This window comes from Lytechinus pictus, chromosome 11 (genome assembly GCF_037042905.1).
Source record: "Lytechinus pictus isolate F3 Inbred chromosome 11, Lp3.0, whole genome shotgun sequence".
Lineage (NCBI taxonomy): Eukaryota > Metazoa > Echinodermata > Echinoidea > Temnopleuroida > Toxopneustidae > Lytechinus > Lytechinus pictus.
In genome coordinates this window covers 27,832,649-27,859,424 of record NC_087255.1, presented here as the reverse complement: position 1 = coordinate 27,859,424, position 26,776 = coordinate 27,832,649, and the positions used below count along the sequence as shown (strand labels likewise).

The 26,776-nt window shown below is 35.2% G+C and overlaps 1 protein-coding gene across 1 annotated transcript; it reads left to right on the top strand.

Annotated features, from left to right (window-relative positions):
• The first annotated feature begins 293 nt into the window (after positions 1–293).
• Positions 294–16,751, top strand: LOC129272065 (thioredoxin 1-like). Its single transcript, XM_064106248.1, has 5 exons — positions 294–511; positions 10,013–10,111; positions 10,652–10,711; positions 12,733–12,798; positions 14,690–16,751. The coding sequence occupies exons 1-5, from the start codon at positions 482–484 to the stop codon at positions 14,753–14,755; spliced, it is 321 nt and encodes a 106-aa protein (XP_063962318.1). The 5' UTR covers positions 294–481; the 3' UTR covers positions 14,756–16,751.
• Positions 16,752–26,776: the final 10,025 nt, after the last annotated feature.

Below are 26,776 nucleotides of genomic sequence, written 5' to 3'. Positions count from 1 at the left end.
TATTACGGTGGTTGTCTATGCATTTATTAGTGGTGCAGCGAAATTCAGCAGAAGAAAATAAGAGATATGAGGTATCCTCGTTACAGGCGTAATATTCCAAAATGAGGAAAAATGTCAAAATCATGATTATTTAAGCTAAATATTTTCTTTAAAAATAAAACTAATATCTTTAATATTTATATTCAGAATAACCGATCTAATAATTGTTCATTAAAAAATATTTGAAATTAACAAATGAAAAAAAATCAACTCGACAAATTTCCCAAAACCCCACCTTATTTTTTAAAGTGGTCACAAAATTCGAGCGGAGTTGACCTTCCTTAGAGCTAGAGCAACACGCTTGTGTGTTGCTGCCCTCTACGTTCGTTGTCTTGTACGTACGTTCGACTTCGAGGTTGCTGAATTCGTCTCGTCTTCAATATTTTTGTAAATTTATTATCGTTAGGAACTTAGGATTACAACTGGCCACATTTCTTCCATCATGGGCGAGGTTAAACTAATTGAGAGCATGGTATGTATAACACTGTCATACATCCTTCCAACTAGGATGAATAAAAAAATTATTTCGGCTTACAAATACAATTATCAGTAGTCAGTCGGACCCCGGTCGGACAGCTGCACTGCAGCTCGGCAGAATTCAGGGGCTGATTGCACGAAAGGGTCTTTGCAAGGACCGTCTTTGGTGTCGCCCATTTTTTATGATGCGCAATGTGAAACGCATTTTAAATAAATTATCTGCAAACATATTTTATTCGTCCGCTAAAATAAACAAAATATTTGTTAATAAAATGAGGTGATATCTCACAAATTTGTATAAAATTTGATTTAAAAGCAAGCTTACGAATTGTATTTGTTTATCATAAATTTCAGAAACACCCCGCTTATAGCGCATCATAAGAGATGGGCGACACGAAAGACGGTCCTTGGAAAGACCCTTTCGTGCAATCGGCCCCAGAACAACGTGACGCCGCGGCGTGGGCCTAGCTTAGTCTTGAGGACGCAATGATGATGACTTTAAAATCCTTGGAACTACCCCTTATCGACCACCTAATCTTCTAAGGCTAAGCATCATATCTGCGAAAATATTCATCAATTTTACCCAGTTTTCGTCTCATTTGTGCAGAAAATTGAGCAGATCAGATTCCCATGTTTCGCTCGGCGACTCCGATTCAATTTGCGTATATATCGACGATCAACGAATGCGACGATTTTCCATTTGCTCATTTGCACCCGTCTTTTGAAACCGACCACCCGCGGTACACTAAGTTTACGGCCGATTCTTGTCGCGGTGGCGAAATATTTTTACTCTTTCAAATCAGTTCTATGACGTCAACATGCTAAATGATCGCCTCACTACTTCCACTGCGAGCTCCGACGCATGATTCGACGATTGACGACGGATATTTGTTCTAAAGCCGTTTCCTATCGGATTTCTTGGTTTTTCAGCGGGTTTTGGGTTTGGTCAATACAATTTTGATTAATTCTACTAAATCTTTACTGTTTGTTGCTTCTTTTTTTCTCGTAAAATCGATTCTTACCGTTTCTATGGACACTGCGCCTACTCTCCCGCGCGTATCGTTTGTAATACGCAATAATTTTAACGCGCGCAAGGTGGTCGGTTTCAAAAGAGGTGGTCGATATGTGGTGGTCTTACCATACTTCTTCATCATTGTCTGACGTCTTGACACTCTTCCCATAGACGCATAGCCATAAGAGATGGACCAAAACAAAGATGGAATTCCCTAGGCCTAGGAAATCCATCTTTTAAGACCAAAAATTAAAATCACGTAAAGTTTATGAATTTTATTGATTTTTACACCTTCCTACGGCTACGGCCTACGCCTATTATTTTAGCGTAATGCGTACAGCGTAGGACTAGGTTTTTTAAAATGTTAGATAAAAATGTAAAAAAATAAAGGTTTCTTACCTAACTGATGCCGCCTAGACCCCTCGATCCACATGTAAACAACAGAAATACAAGTCAATCATTGTCAATAGCGTCGACCCTTGAACCGCTGCCTTATGACTGTAACTATGACTATGACGTACTTCCGGCTAGCAATGTCGTTTTGAGGAACAATTTATAGATAAAACTATTATTTCACAAATACTTAAATTTATAACGTAATTATAAATAATTGTTATAATATTAATTATTTATAATCACATAATATTTAGTATTTATGAAAAAATAATTTTTACTATAAATTGTTCCTCAAGATGGCATTGCTAGCCGGAAGTACATCATACATAAGCGGTTCAAGGGTCGACACTATTGTATTTCCGTTGTTTACATGTGGATCGAAGGGTCTACGCGGCATCAGTTAGGTAAGAAACCTTTATTTTTTACATTTTTATCTAACATTTTTTAAAACCTTCCTACGCATTAGGCGTAGGAAGGTGTAAAAATCAATAAAATTCATAAACTTTATGTGGTTTTGGTCTAAAAAGATGGATTTCCTAGGGAAATCCGTCTTTGTTTTGGTCCGTCTCTTATGCGTGTATGGGAAGAGTGTCAAGACGTCAATGATGAAGAAGTATATGTCGGGATTTTAAAGTCATCATCATTGCGTCCTCAAGACTAGGCCTAGCCTGGAGGCTTCTGGGGAGTAAAAGTATTTCTACTCAATGTAGGCTTACTCCCCATGAAGCCTGGGTCGCGATGCCATAGGCTCACACGCAACGACGAATCGGGCAACAATAATATTGCGCCAAACTGCTAGTTGTTTCGAATGTGATCTTAATAACAGTAACCCTTATGTCGATGGGCGATAATGTTGGTTGGCAACATTTGGCAAAAAAATTGATATTAAATTTTTTTTAAATATAATGATGCTAAAATGAAATGAAATTATTAAAAGTAGAAGAGCGTTTTACTTACATGTTATTGACGCCATCTTGTCTCTTCCGTTGAGTACAGTTGTACTTGGCTGAGGCCGCAATCACAAAAACACATGACATTTGGTGCAGTTGAACAAAACTAAACTATAGTGCAAGTAAAAAGATGCTCTCAACTGGAGAGCTAACGGAGGGTGAGTGGTTCCAGGTGGCTCCTGAAAGACTCAGTTGAAGGAGCCAAACCCACTGTTGTAGGCAGGACATTCCACAAGCAGATGGTACTTGGGAAAAAGCTGTGTTGGTAGGAGAGGATTCTACAATGCTGTTTGAATTGTAGACAATGTCCTCTGGTTGGTTCAGATGAGGCATACAGGAAAGGTGGTGCAGCTGGGATGGCGATTAGACCATTGACGATTCTGTACATCATGATGACTTTGTTGTGAGCTCGTCGTTCATGAAGAGACTGCCACCGTAGTTCTTTCATCATCTGAGTGACACTGCTCTGTCGGTCATAATCACCTTTTACAAATCTAGCTGCATGCCGCTGAACCATTTCAGTCTACTCTTAGTGATAAGCTTTTGGTATGAGGGTCCCAAACTGAAGAAGAGTACTCAACAATTGGACGAACGTAGGTCTTATACTCTCTCTCCTTTATGCTAGCTGGGCATTTCCTCAAGTTGTGTCGAAGGAAGCCAAGAGTGTTGTTACTCTTTTTACAGATGGCGTTAATATGGGGTTTCCAGCTGAGGTTTGGTTGAAGTATAACTCCAAGATACATGTACTTCGCTTCATCAAGGGTGCGGAGAGCAGTTCCATGGATGGAGTAAGGAGATGGTCCAATGATGAGATTTCTTTTGTTTGAAATCCTCAGCACCTCACATTTGTCAGCATTAAACAACATGAGCCATTTCCTCTCCCATTCCTGAACATTGGCTAGATCTCTGTGCAGGGACTCAATGTCATCATGGGAGTTTATTGATCTGTATAGGAGGGCGTCATCAGCATATAGCCTGATAGAAGAAGAGACACAATCAGGGAGATCATTGATGAAAATCAAGAACAGAAGCGGACCGAGGACTGTACCTTGGGGCACGCTCGATGTGACAGAAGTGGTGTTGCTCATCTTTCCATCAAGTATAACTCGCTGTGTACGCCCTTTAAGAAAGTCCTTTATCCATGAGAGTAAGTGACCTCGAACTCCATAGTGGTTCAGTTTAAGGAGACGCTCATGAGGCACTCGGTCGAAGGCCTTTGAAAAGTCGAGAAGAATGGCATCGATCTGTTGCTTGCCTCTGAGTCCTGTCGCAAGGTCATGAACTGTTAATAACAGTTGCGACTCACAAGATCGTCTCTTTCTAAAGCCAAACTGACAATCTGTTATGAGGTAGCATGTATCCAGGGGAGCGTTTCATCAACAATTTTGTCCGACATGTTGTCAGATCTGACATCTTTCCTTGATTTTGATTGGCTGATAAGCAATGTTACTATGGTAACTGTCGTATAAAATAGGACTTGTCGGATAAAACGTCTGACAAGTCCTTTCATGAAACGCTCCCCTGGTGATGCATGATTTGGCTGTGTACGATATGCTCTGCAACCTTACAGATGATAAAGGTAAGGGAGATTGGTCTATAGTTCTCTGCCTTGTGTTTATCGCCCTTCTTGAAGATGGGTACAACGTTGGCTGCTTTCCATGCATGAGGTCTCCTTTGTGATTGCATCCTAGCGACGCGATGCGTCTATAGAGGGCGACAAAATCATGAGCAGTGCCAACCTAGATTTTTATAAATACTTGGAAGTTGCATCGGCCGATGAAATTCATGAATCGTAAATTACTTGCATCGGCGGGTAAATATTAAAAAACAATTCATGATATTTACCGGCCGATGCATGGAGAAGGTTCAGAATAATATTTCTTCATACCACAATATGGCTTTATTCCATCAAGTTTCGAGCAGGATCTAGTGCGTGTTATTGTCCATAGACATCGGTTTATTTAGTCAGTAAAGGGTCTGTGAGTCTAGACTAGTCGAAATATCGGCTGATTAAAAATCGTTAAAATACCTCTTCTGGTATCAGCGCTTCTTGCTAGTTTAGTGGGAAGAAGAGGTACTGCAGATAAAACAAGGTGAGTTCGAGTTCAAAGCAAGAGTAAAAAAATGATAGAAAAATCTGAAGTGAACGAACCGGAAGTCTCAACAATCTTTTGTTACATGTATTTTTGGTGGGGGTGCATATGGAACTCTTTCCGGGCCAGTCAAATATATTGCTGTACACACGCATGACCAAAAAAATGCATCTAAAGGGGTGTTTTTTCAGTTTTGGACGCAGGCCGCGCGTGCACTCATTAAGGGCATCAAAAACACTGATTTTCAATGGTCAATCGCAGGGTCAAATAAAGCCCGAAAAGAACTTGTTTAGGGGGTTATTTTGCGCACATGTTAAGGGGGTGTTTGGAAATTATTTTTCCATGCAAATGTCAGACCTGCTAACCAGTAGGTTTTAGCCGTATTTAGTACGTTTTTGCAACCAAAATACGGCAGTACGTTTTTCTTTGAAAAAGTACGTTTTTTTTTAATACTAAATCGTAATTTATTGAGAAAAATAATCTTTATATGTCTCTATTTCATAAAACGTACACAAATTTGGTTATTAGATCAATGTAATTTCAGGTATGAACTTCTTTTTTTTCAATCATTTTGTTAAAACCAGGGTGAAGATAAACACATGTTTTAACGTTTTTTTTTTCATCTGCAAGAGCAGTGCGCATTTTAGCTTGCATGCAGCTTGAGCGCCGCGATGAGCGAGTGTACCAAGCATTTTATTTTGAAATACACTTTTTTGGGGAAAAATACAGTTTTTTTATCACAGAATACAGTTTTTTATTCCCAGAGGTTGGCAGGTCTGCACATTTATCTCACATGGTAAAAAGACTGATTTTTTTGTCAAAATACTGATTTGGGGGGATAAGAATACTGAAAATGCAAAATACAACTTGGCAGCTGTGGTACAGTTTTGTACATATGTACAACAATACATTTGACTGCCCTTTGACTGTTTGGCATATTTTTTTTCAATCTGAAGCTGATTTTCAAATAAAAATAAAAATCATACCATCAGAAAGATTGCCAAACTTACAATGTACTACCTGGCACTCATTCAATGAACAAGGTTACGATATAACCATTGTTCTCTGTTACATCTCCATGTGTGGAAAAATAAGGTTGGCAATGTTTGGCTTATTTTCTCTTTTTCTTTGGGACAAATGCTTGATTTTTTTACACTGTCAGTTTCCATTACAGCTATTCATGATATAACTTGGCTCTTAAGTAAATTTTATTCTTAAATTATTTTTTTGTAATTAAAAATAGAGATTGAAAAATGAAAATGTTCTTGCCATTTTACTTTCTACCAATAGAGGGCGAAAAAAAAAATGCCCAAAATTCAAGTTTTTGAGCGCTCTGGTGAATACAAAAATTATTCCCAAGTTACGAATGAAAAATAAATTGCAACTGTACAAAATTTAGTATTTTGGGGCACAAAAGTGATATCTTGATTTTTAAAGTGTGTGCTGTGTACTGCATTGGCATACCATAGTCCTGTAGTTTCCCACAGGCAGTCCACTGATGGTTGCAGTGAGCAAGTGCTACCTGGCACTCTGGACAAATTTTTGGCATTCAGAATAAATTTTTAACAGCTCTCACCAGATATTTGTGTGTGTTTTCTGTTTGTTAACCACACAACCTATGGCCTATGGCAGGAAAATGCTAAAAATTTGTCTGATTTCATTCTTTTTATTTTACAGCCATTAATTGGAATTTTTCATAAAATATCACATGTCTGACTATTCTGAAGGTTATTTGACTTGTTTTCCTTCAAATCCACATTGATCTAGCACATGTATACTATTTTTTTTTTAAAGCAAAATAATTTTTTTTTCTCCAGATTCCTGTAAATAAAAAAGGTATCTTCAGAGTTATAATAAAATCTGTATTCTGAAAATTCTTGTATCTTTTGTTGTAACTTTCACTGAGCACGTATGATGTCCGACAATGATGCGCAGTCTAAAGATAAAAATGATGCATGTGCGCAAGATTCCTATCTTTTTATTTTTTGCGTTCTGCTTGGAAAATACAGTAAAATTTACAAGACTAAGAGGTAGGAGGCTGTTGTAAAAAACTTATAAATGTTTCATGCGATATATCTCTGTCAACATTCACAATAAAAATTTCTTGCTGCACCCTGCAAAAATATCTTGTTTTGCAAAAAGAGACATTCTGGAGACATTTGCAGACATTTCAGCAATTCTAAAGTCTTGAGATGGTGAATCTTTTCAAAGAAAATATGCCTGGTAGAACAGCCACAAATTGTGCAGGGGCTGTTTCATGACGGGATTATGTCCATGGACCATTTTTACAAGAGTAGCAACATATCATTGCTTTCCTTTTCACTCAAAGGTAACTTTTGTCAGTCTGCGACATTTCGTGATATTGATATCAGCAAAATATCTAGTATTTTAAGCTCATGGGTTTAAGTTTGACATGTGCAGAGCTGCCAAGTAGTACGATTTTTCCGTATTTAGTACGTTTTTGCAACCAAAATACGGCAGTACGTTTTTTTCTTTAAAAAATACGTTTTTTGTATTAAAAATTAAAAAAAAAAAAAAAAAATTATTGAGAAAAATCATCTCTATTTCATAAAACGTACACAAATATGGTTATTAGATCAATGTAATTTCAGGTAACTTGTTTTTTTTTTCAATCATTTTGTAAAAACCAGGGTGAGATATACACAAGTTTCAATGTTTTTTTTTTCATCTGCAAGAGCAGTGCACATTTTAGCTTGCATGCAGCTTGAGCGCCGTGATTCAATTCAATTCAATTCAATCTTTATTTCTCAAAATAAGATAAAAATACAAAGAAACATCAAATAATGTGATTAGATAATAAAATAAATTGCGTGGCTTTCCATGAAGGTTATAAGAAACCTGTAAGGATGGATCGCCAAAACATAGTAAAACGACAACAATATTGAATTAAAAAAAAAAGAATGTCATATCATTATAGTAAATACAATGTAGGAAAAAGGAGGAAAAAAACAACAACAAAGAATACAAAAAGACACGAATCGAAGGAGGGGGGGTAGATATGGTACAAGTAATGCATTGATATCAACTGCGAAAATTAATAATCATTTACTAGAAAATTTTTGTACTGTTTTCTAAAGGATGATATAAATTGTGAATTAGTTATTATTTGGGGAATCTCGTTCCATTGTTTGGGACCTACATAACTCAATGATTTAGCTTCGTGACTAGACTTGATAGACCATAAATGAAATTTATTGGAAGAACGGGTATTATGATTATGAACTTGATTATTGTATTGAAAAAGATCTGAAAAAGGAGTGGGTAACAACCTCTTCTTGTACTTATACATAAATATTGCGAGTTCTTGCTTATTAATATCATATATATTAAGTAAAGACAATTTCTTAAATAAAGGTGCGGATGGTGCTAGGTAATTATTCTTAAACATTTCTTTTGAATTTTGAATATTGAGTCCAATTCATATGAGGTTACATTGGTAGCCCAGACAATATTGCAATATTTTAAATAAGGGAAAATTATGGAATGGTATAGAGTTATCAGATTTTTATGAAGTAAACTATGCTTAAGTTTGTAAATTAAACCAGTATTCCTACTTATCTTATGTAATACATTTATCATATGGTACTTAAAACTCAAAAGATTATCCAATGTGACACCTAAAAAGTTAATGGAATTACTTAATTCGATACGTTTATTGTCGATAAAATGTGAATATGAGCGTTGTCAATTGGATTATAATTATTAGATTTGTCAGTATGGGTTCGTGTTAAAGATTTATTTTTATTGAAATAGATGCATCTAGTTTTATTGATATTCAGGGACAACTTATTTGCTTTCAACCAGTCGGAAACATTTTGGAGTTCATTGTTCAGGATGTGGATGGTATTATTTAAATCTTTAGAAGAATAAAAAATACTTGTGTCATCAGCAAATTGATAAAAGGTTAACAAATTAGATGATTTACAAAGGTCGTTTATATATAAAAGAAATAACAAGGGGCCTAAAATTGATCCTTGCGGTACCCCAACGGAAACATTTAATGAAGAAGATTAGACACCGTGGACAAATGTATGTTGAACCCTATTTAAAAGATAATCCCTAAACCAGTCTAACGCGATCCCTCGAACTCCATATTGATTATGTTTAAATAAAAGTAATGAATGGTCCATAGAATCGAAAGCTTTAAAATAGATAGATCTATTAAAGAAGACCCCAATTATATGTTCATCAGCAATAAATGAATCCATTATTTTTTGTTTAACTCTTAAAAGAACATGCTCACAGGAATAAGTGGGTCGAAATCCGTATTGAGAATCACTTAAGATATCATTACTGTTTAAAAACTTATGTAATCGATTATATACTAGTCGTTCAAGCAATTTGGAGAAACATGGTAAGAGGGATATTGGTCCATAATTTACAAATTTATCGGGGTCATCTTTCTTAAAAACGGGAATTACTTAAGATTCTTTGAGTTTTGAAGGTACTTTCCCAGTTGCAAAAGACAGATTAAATACGTGAGCTAAAGGCAAGGCAATGGCATAAATGACACGCTTAACAACTTTACAATTTACGTTATCAATTCCACAACTTGCACTACTTTTAAGGCATTTACAAATATTAATCAATTCATTTATATGTACAGGTGATAAAAAGAAGGAACCAACCACATTTGTTCGACAATAAAAGTGAGAAGAATGAATAGATTGTGGGACCATATCACTAATATTTTTTCCAATATTTACAAAATACTCATTGAATGCATCAGATATTTCAGATGGTTGAGAATATTTAAAAAAATCTTATTTTTCAGAAAAATTAATCGTACAGCCTTGTAGACTCGCAGACTACCACTGTGCAAATTTTTGCGGCGCTCGTGCGATCGACGGCCGAGATCTCGGGGGGGGGGGGGGGTGGGGGGCGGAATCAGCCCCCCCCCCCCCTCGGCTGTGAGATGGGTCCAAATAATCCGGCTCTTTTAGGGTTAAAACCACCCATTGTACATGTACATATTTTGCATCTAAATAAAGCAAACATATTCATTTATCTATTTTTTTTTACAGGAGGATTGTGCCTCTTTCTTGGAAAACAATAGCTTAGCAGTTATAGATTTCTTTGCAGAGTGGTGTGGACCTTGTAAGATGATTGCACCAAAGGTTAAGGTAAGCTCAGGAAAAAATACATGGGAGGGATGAGCGATTTCGCTCTCGTCTGCTCTGGGATAGCTCTGACTTGCAACTTCCTAAAACTGCTATAGACATTACAACTGCACTTGGACTGCTTTATTACTTGGTGCTTTGTTACTTGTGATTAGTCAAAATTGCATGTTAATCACGCTCTGAGTGGCAAAATCATAGTCCAGGGTTAAGGCGTTAACCCCAGCTAAGCAAATAGTATGGGGTTAAGAAAGACAGTGTGAAACAGCAAAAAAAGATAGTAAGATATCCCAGGGTTAAGAATAGTGTTGGGTTAGGGAAATGCAGTGTGAAAAGCATGTAAGATCGCTCAGATCTGTGATGTCACAGTTTTCAGTAAACATTGCTATTTGCTTCACTATATAGTCTCCAGATGTTTATAGTAATTTATCTAGAGAAAGACTGGCAGATACACTGTAGACCTACATGTTGTCCAAACTTTGGGTGGAAAGAGGCGGATGAAGGTATTTATTACTGACTTTCCTTTCGTCTTTGTATTTTTTACAGGATCTTGCGCTTGCATTCGCAAGTGTGAAATTTGGCAAAGTTAATGTAGATGACGCAGAGGTAAGTACATGCACAACTACATCATACATTGTAGAATGTATTAATAACAAATACAATGTAGGGGAGAGTGGGGTAATTGAGGCCCTGGGTTAAATAAGGCCCCTAGTTTTAAGCGTATTGCTCAAGTATACCAGTGCCAAATGGATTGCCATTTGTGTGGTATTTGAGACAGTTCCTTCGCACAGATTTTGAGCATAGACAATGTGTCTTTATAGCTTAATGCACATGGCCAGGAGGAGCACAAACCTAGCAGCACCTTGAAATAAAAATTTTGAAAGTAGAATCGCCACATTAGAAAGGCTAGTATTGTATTAAAGGTCAAGTCCACCCCAGCAAAATGTTGATTCAAACTAGCATAACGCTGAAAATTTCATCATATTGGATGTAAAATAAGAAAGTTATGACATTTTAAAGTTTTGCTTCAATTTCACAAAATAGTGATATGGTTGACCTTAATATGTAAATGTAATATGTAAAATGTAAATAGTGTTTTTAACCAAAATTTGTAAATGTTTCATTATTTTTCCTTTAACTAATCAATTAATTTCATCTATTGTATGGTCAAAATAAATTCCTAGACAATTTCTATTGAAAAAAAACACAAGAGACAAATAGTCGGAAAAAAAAAAAAAAAAAAAAAAATTAGAAAACAATAAAATACATTAGAAAATAAATGTGATTTTTTAAAAGTACATTTAATCAGATTCCTATAAAGAGTCTGCGACCCCAAAAGTAGCATTTTAGGGGCATTATTTAGTAAATTAGAGCAAACTTTTGATTTTATGCATGAATTAGTATAATCAATTAGCAATGAGATTTTTCACAGAATTTGATCTTGTAGTTTTATAGATTAAGCCATGGGTAATTTTTATTGTGGTCGTGCGATTGACGGGTGAGATCATAGGGGGGGGGGGGCTAAACCAGCCCCCCCCCTCCAGTCTTCTTAGGCATCAAAATAGCCCAGTCTGTTTAGGGTTAATGGTCAAGTTCACACCAGGAAATGTGGATTTTAATTATAGAGAAAAAGCAAAGTTATGACATTTAAATGTTTCGCTTATTTTTCACAATACATGATGTGCACAACTCAGTGATATGCAAATGAGAGAGTCGATGATGTCCCTCACTCCCTACCGATATTTCTTTTGTTTTTTATCGTCTGGATCATACAATATTTCATTTTTTACAGATTTGACAATAAGGACCAACTTGACTGAATCATATAGTAATGCTAATTCCACATATTCAGGGAGGATTTAATCTTTATTTCACTTGACAATGAGGAGAAAATTATAATTTGTTGCTTTCAAAAATCAAAATAGAACTCTCATGTATTACGTTCAGTGGGCCTGTCTTTTGAAAAAAAAATTTTAAACTAAATTAAGTGGTTCAATTTCTTAGTGATTTTTTTTTGTCGAGAATAAAAAAAAATAATGAGGTACTGAACAATGTATGGAGAAAATTTAAAATTTATACATGATGGTTGTGTTCAGAATAATTCACTAAAGAGTTGGACAAACTTGGATTGTGTTTTAAATTTGAAAAAAAGTAGTATTTACTCTATCAAAACTTTTGAAATTAAGTTTGTAAAAAAAATTGTATGAAAGTTTTCTGATAAATACTGTACTGTCCAAATTTCTACAAAGTACTAGTAAAGGAATTCTTTCTCCCCCCTCACACTAGAGCTATCTTCATCTCTCTATATTTTTATTTCTTCACTTTCTCCATCTATTTATCCTTGGCTACTCCTATTTTATTATTTTTCTTTAGTATTATGTACATGTAGGTCAACAAGGTTGTATTGTATTTGTTGTGTCCACATTATTGATATTTGATACGTATTTGGATTCTGAATCATACTGATATGATTTTCTGCATATTTCCTTCCGTCACCTGGTGGTTTTTAAACTAAGGAGAATCTGCAATTTGAATTAGCCAAGAATAAGCTCTTATGAATAATTGTTTAAAAGATGACTTTGATTCAAATGATTGATTTTTTTTGCATTTTATTTATTTTTGTGCAGGAAGTAGCTCAAAAGTATGACGTCAGTGCCATGCCTACATTTATATTGTTCAAGGATGGACAGAAGGTGAGTGAATATGGTGATACGACTTTTGCTCCAAGGTGCGGCAATTGCTGCGGGCTGTAATTTATATCATGTAGCGGTTCTGACTCTCGCCTTGTAATCAGAGGGTCGTGTGTTCGAATCCCACCATGGCCTAGCGTCCTTTGGCAAGGCGTCAATCCACAATTTGCCACTCTCCACCCAGGTGTTAAATGGGTACCCGGTAGGATGCGATAGCCTATGTAGTATGCCTAGCAATTGAGTCTTGGAACTCTTTTTGGAATGCTCCCCAGGGAGTGGAGAAGGTGCATACATTGTATGCGGGCATGCAAGGATCCGATGACCGGGGTAATAATATATCTGTAAAGCGCTTTGAGACGTCGTTCCGATGTGTTAGGCGCTATATAAATGCGGAATATTATTATTATTATCATGTAGGGTTAGGGTTGCCATGTAGTAATAATATAGGTTTAGGGATATGCTTAGGTAGGGTCTGGCGTTAAATTTACGGTTGAAGTTTTCAATTAATGTGTGAATTTATAGCAAATGTGATGGAGACGAATATAAAGCCCACAGCACACTAGACGATTCAACAGCCGCCAGACTTTAAAAAAACCCTAAAATGTTCCATTAATCACGAAATTGTAAACAAGTTCAAAATGATCCAAATTGGACATTTGAAGTAATGTTAAGAATACTTAATATTCTGCATAATTGCAAGCCTTGTGGTCGGTGTTATTAAGGCCTAACTCAGGATCATATGATAGCCAATTGCAAGATTGCTATGACAACACTATGTTAGGATTTGGCATCGAATTCACTTTAATTTCTAACAGATTAATTTCTACTCACAACAGACTGGACATTTGATGTTCGTATTTGTACCTCTCTTCGGAACATTAATCGTTTTAATTCCTTTAGATTTTATTGGTTGGAATGCTTATTTCAATGCTATGATGATTTTCGTCCATAATCGGATCTTACATGTACATGTTTGTGGAATGTTGTGTGTACTTTGCATTACATTTAATAGTCTTTATGGATACACGTGACTCTGCTCAGGCTCATATGAGATGGTGGGTTTCTTTTTCTGTATATATTCCCAAGGAGCATGATTGCAAACATACAGTAATTGCTAAGAAATTTTCAGATTTTAGATAATTTTTGTTGTTGCTTCAATGTGATTTCTTGTTTGATATGCATTTCATCCCCCATGTATTTACAGTAAGTGTTGCGATTATACCTGCTGCAGAGTTTAATTTTGATTGAAATACATGTAGATACAAATTGAGCAATTTCTTTGCATTTAAGCAAAAAACATTTTGCATTCATTTGTCTGAATATATGCATTGTACAGGAATTTATATAGTAGATAAAGGAAATAAATGCACCCCCCAGAAAAAAATTTAAACTGGGGTGATTGAATTGCATTCGTTGGAGTGTACTGAAATTATACACTTTTTGTTTGGATCTAATGCATATTGTAAGTTACTATTTACTAATTAAGTCTTCAATGTTATAACCGCATTGTTATGAACACATTAGTAGATTTTATAGTAGTTTGTTATACGTGTACATGTACATGTAGCCCATGTGGTATAAGGGTGTGTTTAATGTTGGCTTCAAAATTTAAATAACAAACATGAATCATGATTGAAAGCATGATTACAAAACGCAGATATAATGAGAAACAAAGGGTTTTTCTTGAAAATTGGTGTTTTTGATGCCCTTAACGAGTCCACGCGTGTACCGCGTCAAAAACTGAAAAAACACCCCTTTAAACGCGTTTCTTTTGTCATGCGTGTTTACAGCAATATATTTGACTGCCCCCCCCCCCCCTGGGGGTTTATAATGTTTGACATCTTGAACATAATTTTTAATTATTTTTGTTTTTACTTTTTCATTGACTCTGCAGTTCGATACCATTGTGGGAGCAAACGAGGCAAAACTTAAGGAAGGAGTTGAAAAACTTGTTAAATAGCTGGATCCTAGATGATAGACCGTGCTGCAATACACGCTCAATTGGCCTTTCCTTTCACGTAAAGCCATGTGTTTTCTATTTCCCCAATTTCATGGAGTCCCTGTCGTCAAATGGTCTTAGCTACTTAAGCTGACTGATGATTGTGGCAGCAAATATATACCTCTCTATAAATGTATTAATCTATCTGCTTCAAGTCCAGAAAATGTATGATCTTGTTGTAGTATCTTCTACGTAATTTAGAAAAAAAATTGGATTGAACATAATAATGGTGGACTTCAAGGTTTTTGACATTTGTTGCTTGTAAGAGTTAGGGGACTCGAGTTCTGTGATTTGTCTCATTATTTTCTGGAAGCACCAGTGATAGCTGGCATCCTTCTCATGCACTTTGTGATGAGTCATCTTAATTCATCTAAACTTGGTTCACTTTTAATAGGGAATTAATGAATACTTGGTTGAAAAATATTTGAGTTCACTGCGAGTTGAGTGGAGTTTGACAGAGGTTCGCACTCTTTGTTAGTTGTCATGATTTGTATGTAGAGCTGTATGTGAGGTCTCCCTCTCACAATCGCACTAGAAAGTAATCAGTGACAAATCACACAGTCACCATATTTGTCCCTGTAACTTGGCATATGTTTAACTTTAACTGTACTTTCATCATTTATAATGTGATTTCCTGTCACTTATTGTGAGATATGTATTTGATTTGTTCCATACATTTACACTTTCTCATGCACCCCCTCCCCTTCATTAATCCACTCACAATTTAACAAAACATCGATGAAATATGATTTTGAAAATGAACAATATTAAAGTGCCTTTTGAGTCGATTGATTGATTGACTTTAGTTGCATTGTTGTTCATGAATAAGTTTTGTTCTTCATGTAGGAAATAAAATCCCATGTTCTGGAATGTATTTGAGATTCCTAGTATGAATCAAGATGGGTAATTATTTTCTTCACTCGGCAGGTCTTTAATAGTCTTTATCATGTTGTTTAAGGGTATTTATTTTTAGAGTGATGAGGCATACAGTTTATGTCCATGGTTAATAAAGTGCATCGCACAAGGGTCTTACTAATCCCTTTCCATTGCATTGAGTGAGCAGCATTACGCGCATGAAAATTAAATGCAGCTGTACCGTAATTGAGTATATCTTATTGAAGCTATCTCAGGTTATGATGTAATAATGAAAAAGACAGAAACTTAGTGACTACATGTATACATTCTGTTTCTCTCTTGTATTTGTTTTTTTGTTTGTTTTGACTTGTATTTCAATGTGTAATATCTTTGGACTCACAAGACCCTCAGTATTTTCCATTTTCATTTTAACGTGTAGAATGCAGCACTAATCTACATGTATATACAGGGATTTGATGCCAGTATCACCTATGAAAAAAGGATATGTCTAGATGTTCCATCCAATTCATTTTCCAAAATCTTTATTGCTGATTGTGTATCACAATTTATTGTTAAAATACATGTGTTCAAAACTTTTAATGAAGAGGTGAAGTACAATAGCTAGAAATCTACATACATGTACATGTAATACCATTGTCAGATTTGTATATCATTTTTACTGTTCAAGTAATCTGATCTACAGTGTATATCTCTATTTCAAATACAGGTAATATTTATATTATTATATGTATAGCCAATATAAAAAGTTCAGAACTGTTTAATAGCAACTTCACACATTTGTGCCATGCACAAAAACAATGTTAAATAATCCTTGATAAAAGTCCTTGTGAATTTTGCATTAATTTCTTGTAATTATGTTTTGTACATGTAACTTTTTTTAAATATCCTATTCCTAAAATTGCAAATCACAAGCCAAATTTCATATTTCTCTTGCTTTCAAATAGTGTGTTGGTGATTTTGTTTTGATTCACGCGATATTCTATTTTTTTATATGTCACTTGATAATCTATTCCAATGATCCTCTCGAACATGAAAAATGGGATTTGTTGTGAATGTAGTAAATGTAGGCAATTTCTAACAACACATGCAGTTTCTGGCTATTATTTCTGAGTGCTGTAGAAATGTTAAAATTGAATTTTTTCTAAAACTATAGTTTGATACTTGTACATGCACGGAGGGGGGGGGGATTTATTATAAATTATTCATGAGGGGACAGAGTGAGAGAGGCATTATACAAACATCTACAAAGAGAGAGAGGGGGGGGGATGAAGAAAAAAGATAGTTAAGGTATATTGATGAGCAAAAGAAGGGGAAATTGTGAGACGGAGATTGAAAGAGGGATGGGAAAAGAGATAGGGAGACAAGGAGCAAGATACTGTATAAGCATTAGAGAGACACCCCGCCTCATTACTAATGATACATTTGTAAATTGTTTTAAAGTAGAAATTTATGAATTGGAACATGAGAGAAAGGGGGCAAGACCCTGTAAAGAGAAATATATCTACAACATAAGAGTGGAACAGAAGAATAAGAGATATGGATGAAAGGGGAAGGGGTATTAGAAAATGATACAGTTCAATACAGGCGAGTTAAGCTATAGGGGAGGAGTGGTTTATTTTGCATCTACAGTGTATGTACATATTTTCACAGTATCCTAAAGAGAAAATATCAAGCAAAAGAAATTTTGAGATGATACATAACCTGAGAATAATGGAACTCGTGTCATCACTGGCGCCAATTTCATCACTGAAACATAAACCTTCAACAGAACAGATTATACCTTCTTCAGTAACAAAAACACGATTTACTCTCTTGACATACTACATGTATAAATACTTTATTCCTTTTACAAGTGCAAAACCACAACTATCCAGCACCGGTGCTCAAAAGGTTCAGACATATATTTTTCAAAATACATACAAAATAAATATATGTATACAGTATATATCTCCATTATGGTTAGCATACCATCAATCTAATTTATAAAGTTGTGAGAAAACAAATAGTCCTTTTCTCGGCATCATCATCACTTTTAGCATTGATACAAGTATTGCACTACAAAATCTAATTGCTAACATCTGTAAGTTTCCAAGGCGGAGTATGATCAACGCTGCAGCTTTACAGTACACCGAGCATTCTTTCTTGGGCACATGTTTGCTCCTAAAAAAATACCGCCTAAATTTGACTTTTCGCAGCTTGTTATTCAGATGGATCAATGCACCCCTTAACTAGTATTGGCATGTGAAACCCTACCCTTAACAAGTATTGGATACAAATTGGCACCTTTGACAAGCATTCCCTGAATTGACCCCCCAAACAAGTAACAACGATATCATCGTTTTATGTCACGGACGTGATCATGGACGTCGGCTTTACTTTCATTGGGTTTAGTACCATCCAACACACCTCACTCAAATCGGACCCTAAACAAGTATATCCTTTCGAAAGTATCTTAGTCTTTTTTTACCCTCGAAAATTGGACCGTAAACACATTCATAGCGAAATATATACCGTATTTTTTCATTACTTTAGTGTTTTTGATACCCTTATTACATTATGTACGTACCATGTCCTATCATGAAAAAGATTTCCTTTTTACGTGTTTGTCACGCATGGTATCCACTCGTCAATGGAAGTGCCCGCCCCCCCCCCCCCCCACGGAGTCTTGTAAAAACATCAAATTTGGGTGGTCCACATGCCCAAGCTAGAAGAATACATGGTCTACCCAAAGCCTTTTTCCTTACTCCATTTTATATTAAAATACTCTGATATATACCGGTATATATATATATATATATTAACTATTAAAAAGTGAAGATACAATATAATGAATTGATGGAAAATATTGTTGCTATAAAATATTTTCCAAATTGATTTCTCTTAAAATCCCTAACCTGTCAAGAATATATATCTGTAAAAAATACACATGTAATTCCCTTAGTCCCATGAACATGTTGATGTAGTCCTCAGACACATATGCACAAAATCTTTACAATTACAACCAGGGTAAAATTGTATTCCGTTTTTTTTTAATTCTTTAAAGAAAAATATCATTTTGAAAACAATAATATTTTTGATGTCATAAACTTCTTACTTTGGGATTTGGACAAATTCTGACTTTGAAACTTTTCCCCACAATACAAAAGAATGCATCCAAAATACCTTATTGATAAATACATGGAGAAATTGTATGGAAAATTCGGGTCAAAACAAGCCACTTCAACCATCCGGGTTGAAAACTGCGTACTATAACATATGGCACAATCTGTCAATGCATCCTATCTTGGGAAACTTTAAAGGGGTATTCAACCCAAAAATTGAATTCAATCTGAAGGAAAATTCCCCCACTTCAAATTGGTTTTAATTAAAGCAGAAACAAAATAATATAGGAGAGAATCATAATCAAGTTTATCAGAATTCATCAAAGATAAATGTTAATTCTTTTTTACATGACATGTACATGTACAAGTCAGCAGCTCACCCATAGATAAATTAATCTTTTGTCATAAATTGAAAATTATTTCACATTCAGTCAATTATGATATTTCATATATGTTAATTCCTTACTAAGAAATATATCCAATCACAAAGAATCATTAAGAGAGGAGGAGCTACTTGCATGTGACATCACAAAATATTAAATCATGCATATTAAAGTTGAGATATGGGCCCGGGGGGGCCACTTACATTGACGAGTGGATACCATGCGCGACCCAAAAAACGCGTAAAAAGGATGTCTTTTTCAAGATAGGGCACGTTACGTACGTAACGTGATAAGGGTGTCAAAAACACAAAAATAATGAAAAAAGGGTATCTAATTCGCTAGGAAAGCTACGTGTTTAGGGTCAAATTTGCGGGGATGATAAAACAAAATTAAAATATTTTATTAAGGATGTCCTTTTTGCCCCAACACTACGTGTTTAGAGTCCGATTTGCGCAAGGTGTGGAAGGTGGGGCCGTACTTAACCAAATGATGTGTAAAGGTAAAACCGACGACCGACGGACCCGTGACATATCACTGTACTTGTTTAGGGGTTCATTTCAGGGAAAACTTGTCAAGAGTATCGTTTTGTTTCCAATACTTATTTAGGGTAGGGTTTCACACGCCAATACTTGTTAAGGGGTGCATTTTCAGAATATGGAAAATACGTGTTTAGGGTGCTTTTCGAGACCCCATGGCCACGCATGGTATCCACTCGTCAACAGAAGTGCCCCCCCCCCCCCCCCGGATATGGGCCTGTGAGCCCTGTATGCCTGAAGTGTTTTTACTTTCAAAGTAATATCCAAAGTAGGGAAAAGTAGCTATTGCAGCAAAGTATACTCTAGCCTCATGAGGTGGAAATAGTCTGTATCCGTTGCATAATAATACATAACTTGACAATGGACAAATCGGTTCAGTAGGCACCTTTACTGGTAAATATCCACTATACAGGAAACAGTCGGAATGAACTTTATTTCCTTGTGGCTTTTTGAATAATCCAAACTAGTATGCCATGTTCTAAAGAGACACAAAAACCATAAAATCCAGATTTAATCGGATGAGATCACAAATTTCTTTCTTGTTTATACATATAAATAGAGCTATTTTCTAAGGTTTTTTAAATACCAAATGAAACTACTTTACTAATAAATATATAGAAGCAAGACAAAGGCAAAATGTACAGTTTGCTCAAGCATCTACTTGAATAATATACAAATAGAGACAAAATATTGATACCCATGTTAGATTAAATATAGCTTGCCCTTGGCCTTTTGATATATCCTCACCGTGATACACCTAAACATCATATGAAGCTAATTAATACGTCCTTTTTGCCTGCAGTGATAGTGCGAAAGGGGCAGGGCATCACATATGATATATATTAGGTGTATACTGAACATAGAGATACAAAGTCCTACTGAGTGATTAGTATACATGTATATCTCTACGATACTGACATTGTGTATAGTTCCAGTCAAAACCATGGACCTAACCTTGAGAGCATCCATATATTGCACATAAATACATTGATATTCACCAAAAACCATTAATGAAATGTCAGATGATGCAGGTATAGCTTTCTGAAGGTAGGTTACATGTAATTTGACATTGCATTTAATTAATTTCCAATCAATATTCTCACTGCTATAACACTGGTCGTAAGCAAGCTATAGCAACTGATGAAGGAAAAAAACACAGCAGAAATCCGAGACGAAGAAATTGTCGAAGATTTACTTTAATCATTTAATTGGTGAAAGTGATCATTAAAATCATCTGTGTAACTGTTTGATTATTAGAATTTGCATACTTATATTTCTGGGTTACTTTGGACTGATTTTGTGATTTGTGCTTTAAAAAAAATGGTGCATTGTACTGAATATAATGGCAGTTTAAAGGAAGTGAAAGTGAATGTATTCCACTTAAAGCGTTCAGTAATTGACAAAGCAATCTTTTTTTTCCTTTCTGATATAAACAGTTCTATATTTAGAAGTGATACAAATCTAAAAGTATGAATACAATATTTAAGCATGGTTTTGAAACATATTCCAAGCTAGTTCATACAATTATCAGAGAGGGGGGGGGGGGTTCTCCTCCAGTCTTAGAAAATAAATGAATATAACAAGAATTCTCTCCTCCCATCAAACGAAGAATCAACAGGCATATTAGCAAAAAATAATCCAAGCAATTATCATTTTGTAAGAAAATTATTACAATTATTGGAGAGAAAAGAAAGCCTCCAATGTCAATATTTCATTTTGTTATCAATTGCATGAAAAGAGCTGTTACCTGCTGCATATGTATTACTTTGGATGGTGTATCTTACAATTCGAAAATATTCTCTCCAGTAAAAATATCCTCAAAACCGGTATATTGACAACTCACTGCTTATCATTAACAGCTAACCTTAGGCAAACAAAATTATGCTGGGAGATGCCCTTCATTTTGATTACTCTTGCACAATATCGTGTCATACATGCCCAACACTAGCACTGCCAATGCAGAAAGCTTAGATAACTAACAATTACACTTCTCATCAGTAGATGCATGCAGACAATGATGCAGTTGAAAATCAATCAATCATAATAGCGGTTGCAGTTACGGAAAAGGCCATTAGATATCGACAATCAATTGCTTCGCTTCACTAGTAGAGTGCATGGCTCCAATATCCCCTTCAAATGGGATTCTTAATGAGCAACCTGTAAATGAGTATGGGAGGAGAGGTGTGTTTTTTTTTTTTTGGGGGGGGGGCTATACCTATATTTCCTTTCCATTTTCCAGGCTTGCGGGCAATTATAAAGTACAAGGTCTATTCTTGATATTGGGATCTGTAACATGTTAGCTAATTGCTAATTGATGTAGGGCCTGCATCAGATGTGATCGAGACATGCAATAGAGATGGCGAATTAGAGTACAAAAATAGTAGAAGCTAAAGAGAACAAAGAAATAGAGAGAGAGAGAGAGAGAGCAACAGAGACAGAGACAGGGAAGAATTGAAGAGGAAATGGAGAGTGAAAATGGACTAATTAATATAAGGCCTACACTTATCCAAATAAATCATTAATATTACATTATATCTAGGCTAATGAATATTGCACTATCTGAAAATATCTATCAATAACCACCCAGAAATCTTTAATTAATGCTAATAAACAACAGAAAAATCTCAGTCTTGGCTGTCAGCTACATGACTTTCATGTATACAGTTGGCAAAGTATATTGAAATGCCATCTCATGCACGCAGCAGCAGCCTCAGACAATAATAAAGTAGTATTATTTACCAATCATTTGTTGTATAAGTTCACTGATTGAAAAATAAAGTCACAATGTAATATAACTTGTAAAATCGAATGTTTAGGGATGTCTTTTTCAAATTAATGAATGATTTTTAAAAACATCTATTGAAATCGAGGCAAACTTGACACCATTTCTGATATATAAGATCGGTTCCCCATAAGATCATTCAACTTGTAAGGTGCATTTGATTGGTAGATTGTAGATTACATGAAAATTACACAGGACATACTTCTCTGAAATCTACCCATAAGATAGAATACAAGAACATGAAATACACAGACATACACACAAATATTCTCTATCCCCTAATCTGTAAACAAATAATGCAAGTCATCAGTCAGAAGGTACAATGACTTGCATTTTTCATTAAAAGGTAGGCCTATATATAACAATTTTGTTATTCTTCTTTCTTGTTATACTAAATTCAATATATTTAATTTCTCAATACAATTTTCACATTTATGATAAGGGCTTGAAAATTTGAGAAGGGAGAATCTGCGATTTCAGGCAAGTTTCATCAGCTCTTGTACTTCATTTGTCTCAGAATCTAAGTGCAATGCATTCTCTACACTTCCTCCATAGACAAGAGAAAGAACAGAGTAGTCTACCGCCCTCTTCTGACAATTACCACACAATGTCTTGGAGAAGTTATTGGACTCTTTTTTTTCCAAAACCCCTGGATATTCCATGCATCTATTAAGGCTTTTAAAAGTCATTAAATAACTATTTACAGGTTTTCATTTTAAGATTTACCATACAATGTCTTGGAGAGTCATGAGCTTTATATTTCAAACTCCTCATTCCTGGATTATATTCCACAAACCTTTTAAGACCTTTTAAACTCAATAAATACTGAAAAGTTTCAGGTTTTCATTATTAGGATTTTCTTTTTTAGATATAAATAACTTTATAGCAGGCATACTGAATTTGAATAATTGTAATTGCCAATAGCTTTGAAAATTGTTCATAAATTACAAATAATGGAAATTATGGAGGATCAACCTGTAGATTCAGAGTCTACCAAATATTAAACCCAAGGGCCCCTAGATATAAATCTATAGATGGCATCCACACACTCTCCTACCTCCCAGCACCAGTAAGCACCAATTCCAACAAAAAAAGAAGAAAAGAAACAAATCATTGTGAGCATGCAAGGCAAGGGGGGGTGGATACGGGAAGGGGGCAGTTTCCCACTCAAAGCTCAGAAAATTTGAAGTGTCCTCGATAATAGTATGAATGATTTCACACTAACTTTATCGATTCCAATTCAGGGAAAAATTCAGGGGAAAAAACAAGCCCTGGAAACCTCCATCCAATGCAATGTTAAAGGTTATCAAACGTTGCAGATTTAATGCAGTAGGTTATGAAAAGTAGCCCCCGAAAATAAAAAATTGATTTTATGCCTGCTCAAAATCGATTCTCTTTTTTTTTTCATAAGGAGAAAATTTAAGAAAAGGCAATTGTCTGATTGTGGGTGAGCGTCATGCATTATCAAAGAAGCCCCACACCCTCCAGGCTATGCACCTGTCTAAGATAGTTCTTCTAAAGTCCACAAAATAAAAAAAACAATAGCATATATTATTTTTTTAAATAAAAATGTAGTTTCGTGCAAATGATACAAATGAAACCAAATATATACAATACACCAGTCAGGAAACACTATGATTTCCTTTAAGTAAATAAAAGTAGTCGCCATCAATCAGCAAACATGATCAAAATGTATACCGTGCAAATATAAAGTACCATGTTTTCAATTCTAATAATACATTTTGATTTTACTCAAAAGGGCATGGGCCTTGTTTATGATTCCAATAATTTTAACTATGGAAAGCCAAAAGACCTTCATCTAGATTCCAATTTAGACTGTTCTGTCAACATGAACAGTCGTTCATGCATCCAGTCTGTTTTGATTAAAAAAAAAATTACTTAAGATACCTCCTAGATGAAGAATTGACATTCACAGCTTTCCATAGTAAACACTGATTGGATTGATCACAATTATTTGTATTGCAGGGCCCAGGCCAAAAAAAATCCTGAAAATTAATGATCAAATATCATAACAAAGAAACATGGATAAATTCATTTTGCTTCTTACCAGAGTAAAAAAAAAATCAGCATTTCTGCAAAAAAAACACACACTAATTTTTACAAGCTTTAAAAAAGTGGGCAGTGCTCACCCAAGTATTATATTCTGTCAATAATTGACATACTGACATCTAATATGTGAAAAAGAAATCATCCCCATATTGTTAATTCTTATTTTCCAAAAAGACTTTTTCAAAGTGTAAACTTTTTATTGATATGCACGGTATAATGAAAAAAAATCCCTGAAAACAACTAATTCAGTTGACAAATTCAAAACGGCCCTTAAAACCTATTCAAATTGTACCTGAACTCCACAAAGAGAACTTGCCAACACATCTTTGGTCTCCTTTATTTTCTGAAGCGTATAGAGAAATATTCATTATGTTTTATATGCTACTAGTAGATAAAAACTGACTATTATTATTATTATTAATGAAAAGATGACACATACCGCAACAAGGTAGGGTGGCACAAATTTTGTTTGTAATCGTTCGTGCAGAAATAACGTACAAGCATTCATTTAACAGTACTGATATAACGTAAAGCTTTTATAATTATTTATGTTTATTAAGTTATAAAAAGCATCTACATCGTAATCTAGATGCCATTTCCAATTGCTCTCTCAACATGTGTTACAGCATCTTTATATTGACCAGTCAGTGTACCCTATTTGTTAAAAAAAAAACATATAACTCACAATCCGTGCATTGATATTGGAATACAAACTAGCCCAAAAATATCACCTATACATGTACATTCTATACTTCTCACAAAAAATAGATGTCATGATCAACTGTGTTGACATGGTTACTTGTGTTTTACGATGTATTCTCTCAGCCTTCCCTTGCAGGAACCAGAAAAATAGTCAATCTGAAAGAGAGAAAAAAAGACAAAATATAGGTACATGAGTTATAAACAAGTAGTATTCCACGTAGAAACTGTTATGCCTGCAAGATTCACATCTAGTCTTCATATAAACTTGGTTTATTTTCACCAGGGTCCCATTTCATAAAGGACTTGCAACTGTTGTAACTTTGCCATTATGGCAACTACCTTGGAAGCCTTGATTGTGATTGGCTGCTGAGCCATGTTACCATGGTAGTTGCCATTATGGCAAAGTTACACAGTCGCAAGTCCTTTCTGAAACGGCCCCCTAGTCTACTAGCAGTGTTTCTACTTATCAGATAGTCTTATAGCTCATGGGTTAAACCTAACTGGTCAACTATTGATCTAATTGCCATTTGGTCTATAGGGCCTACTACAATCAGTCTATACCAACTTTGGCTAATATCAATTTTATCCAATTATTTTTTGGTATAGACCTCTTATAGATTTGTACCCAGTAATCAATGCTACAAAATTTCATGAAACTGGATTTCAACTATAATTTTGACTTGGATTTGAATCTTGAGAAGACAAATTCATTGTAGATGAACTTAAGTTTATAGACCAATTGGTATCTGACTCCATGCACAGAACAAAAAGTTACAGTTAACAGAAGAATGAACCTTGATATATTGGAAATACAGTCTCATTTTGTCAGACAGGTAAGATAAAAACCAACAATTCTGACCGGTCATCCCCAAACCACCAATAAGTCGCCAGTAAAGGTTTTCTGTAAATAGCCAAAATATTTTAAATTGTTTCGTCTTCAAAAAATAAAAATTAGAAAATTGGCTTTAGAAACCTGAGAGTACTTTGTCTTCTGCATACCACACGAATTTGAAATTGTAAAGTTGAATAAAAGATACAACAGTCTCTTTCATGCGTGTACGCGGGGGGGGGGGGGGGGGGGGGTTGTTACAGGGGTTCAATCCCTTCCCCCTTCAAATGTTTTTGGAAACTTTTTTTTTTGCTTGTCAAATTTTCATTCAACTCAAACCCCCTTCAAAAATCCTGTGTATGCTACTGGTCTCTTTGATACAATTTTCTTTTTCCTATGATAGCACAGTGTGCACATCTCATGCTTCAGTGACCCAAAAAAATTCAAACTGTGTTTTCTCGTTATTCTGAAGCTGGCCCCATGACATTTCTTCTGCATTCATTCAAGTATAAACCTGTTTGGTTGAATGTTGATCAATTTGACAGGTTATATATCATTTGATCGCTAATAGGATGTGCATTTTGTGGGTGACTTATTGTTGGTTTTGGGGGTGACAGGTCAGAAGAGAACCCTTATTGCGCTTGCAAACATATGCTGTAAAATGCAGTTAAAGTTTGGTTTAGCCCTCCATCCTAACAACAGG

What these genes read in the sequence shown, in the direction of transcription:
- LOC129272065 (XM_064106248.1), top strand. Translation starts at nt 482, where the DNA reads ATGGGCGAGGTTAAACTAATTGAGAGCATG. An exon ending in TGATTGCACCAAAGGTTAAG is followed by an intron (nt 10,112 to 10,651) that starts GTAAGCTCAGGA and finishes TATTTTTTACAG; the next exon opens with GATCTTGCGCTTGCATTCGC. An exon ending in TGTTCAAGGATGGACAGAAG is followed by an intron (nt 12,799 to 14,689) that starts GTGAGTGAATAT and finishes TTGACTCTGCAG; the next exon opens with TTCGATACCATTGTGGGAGC.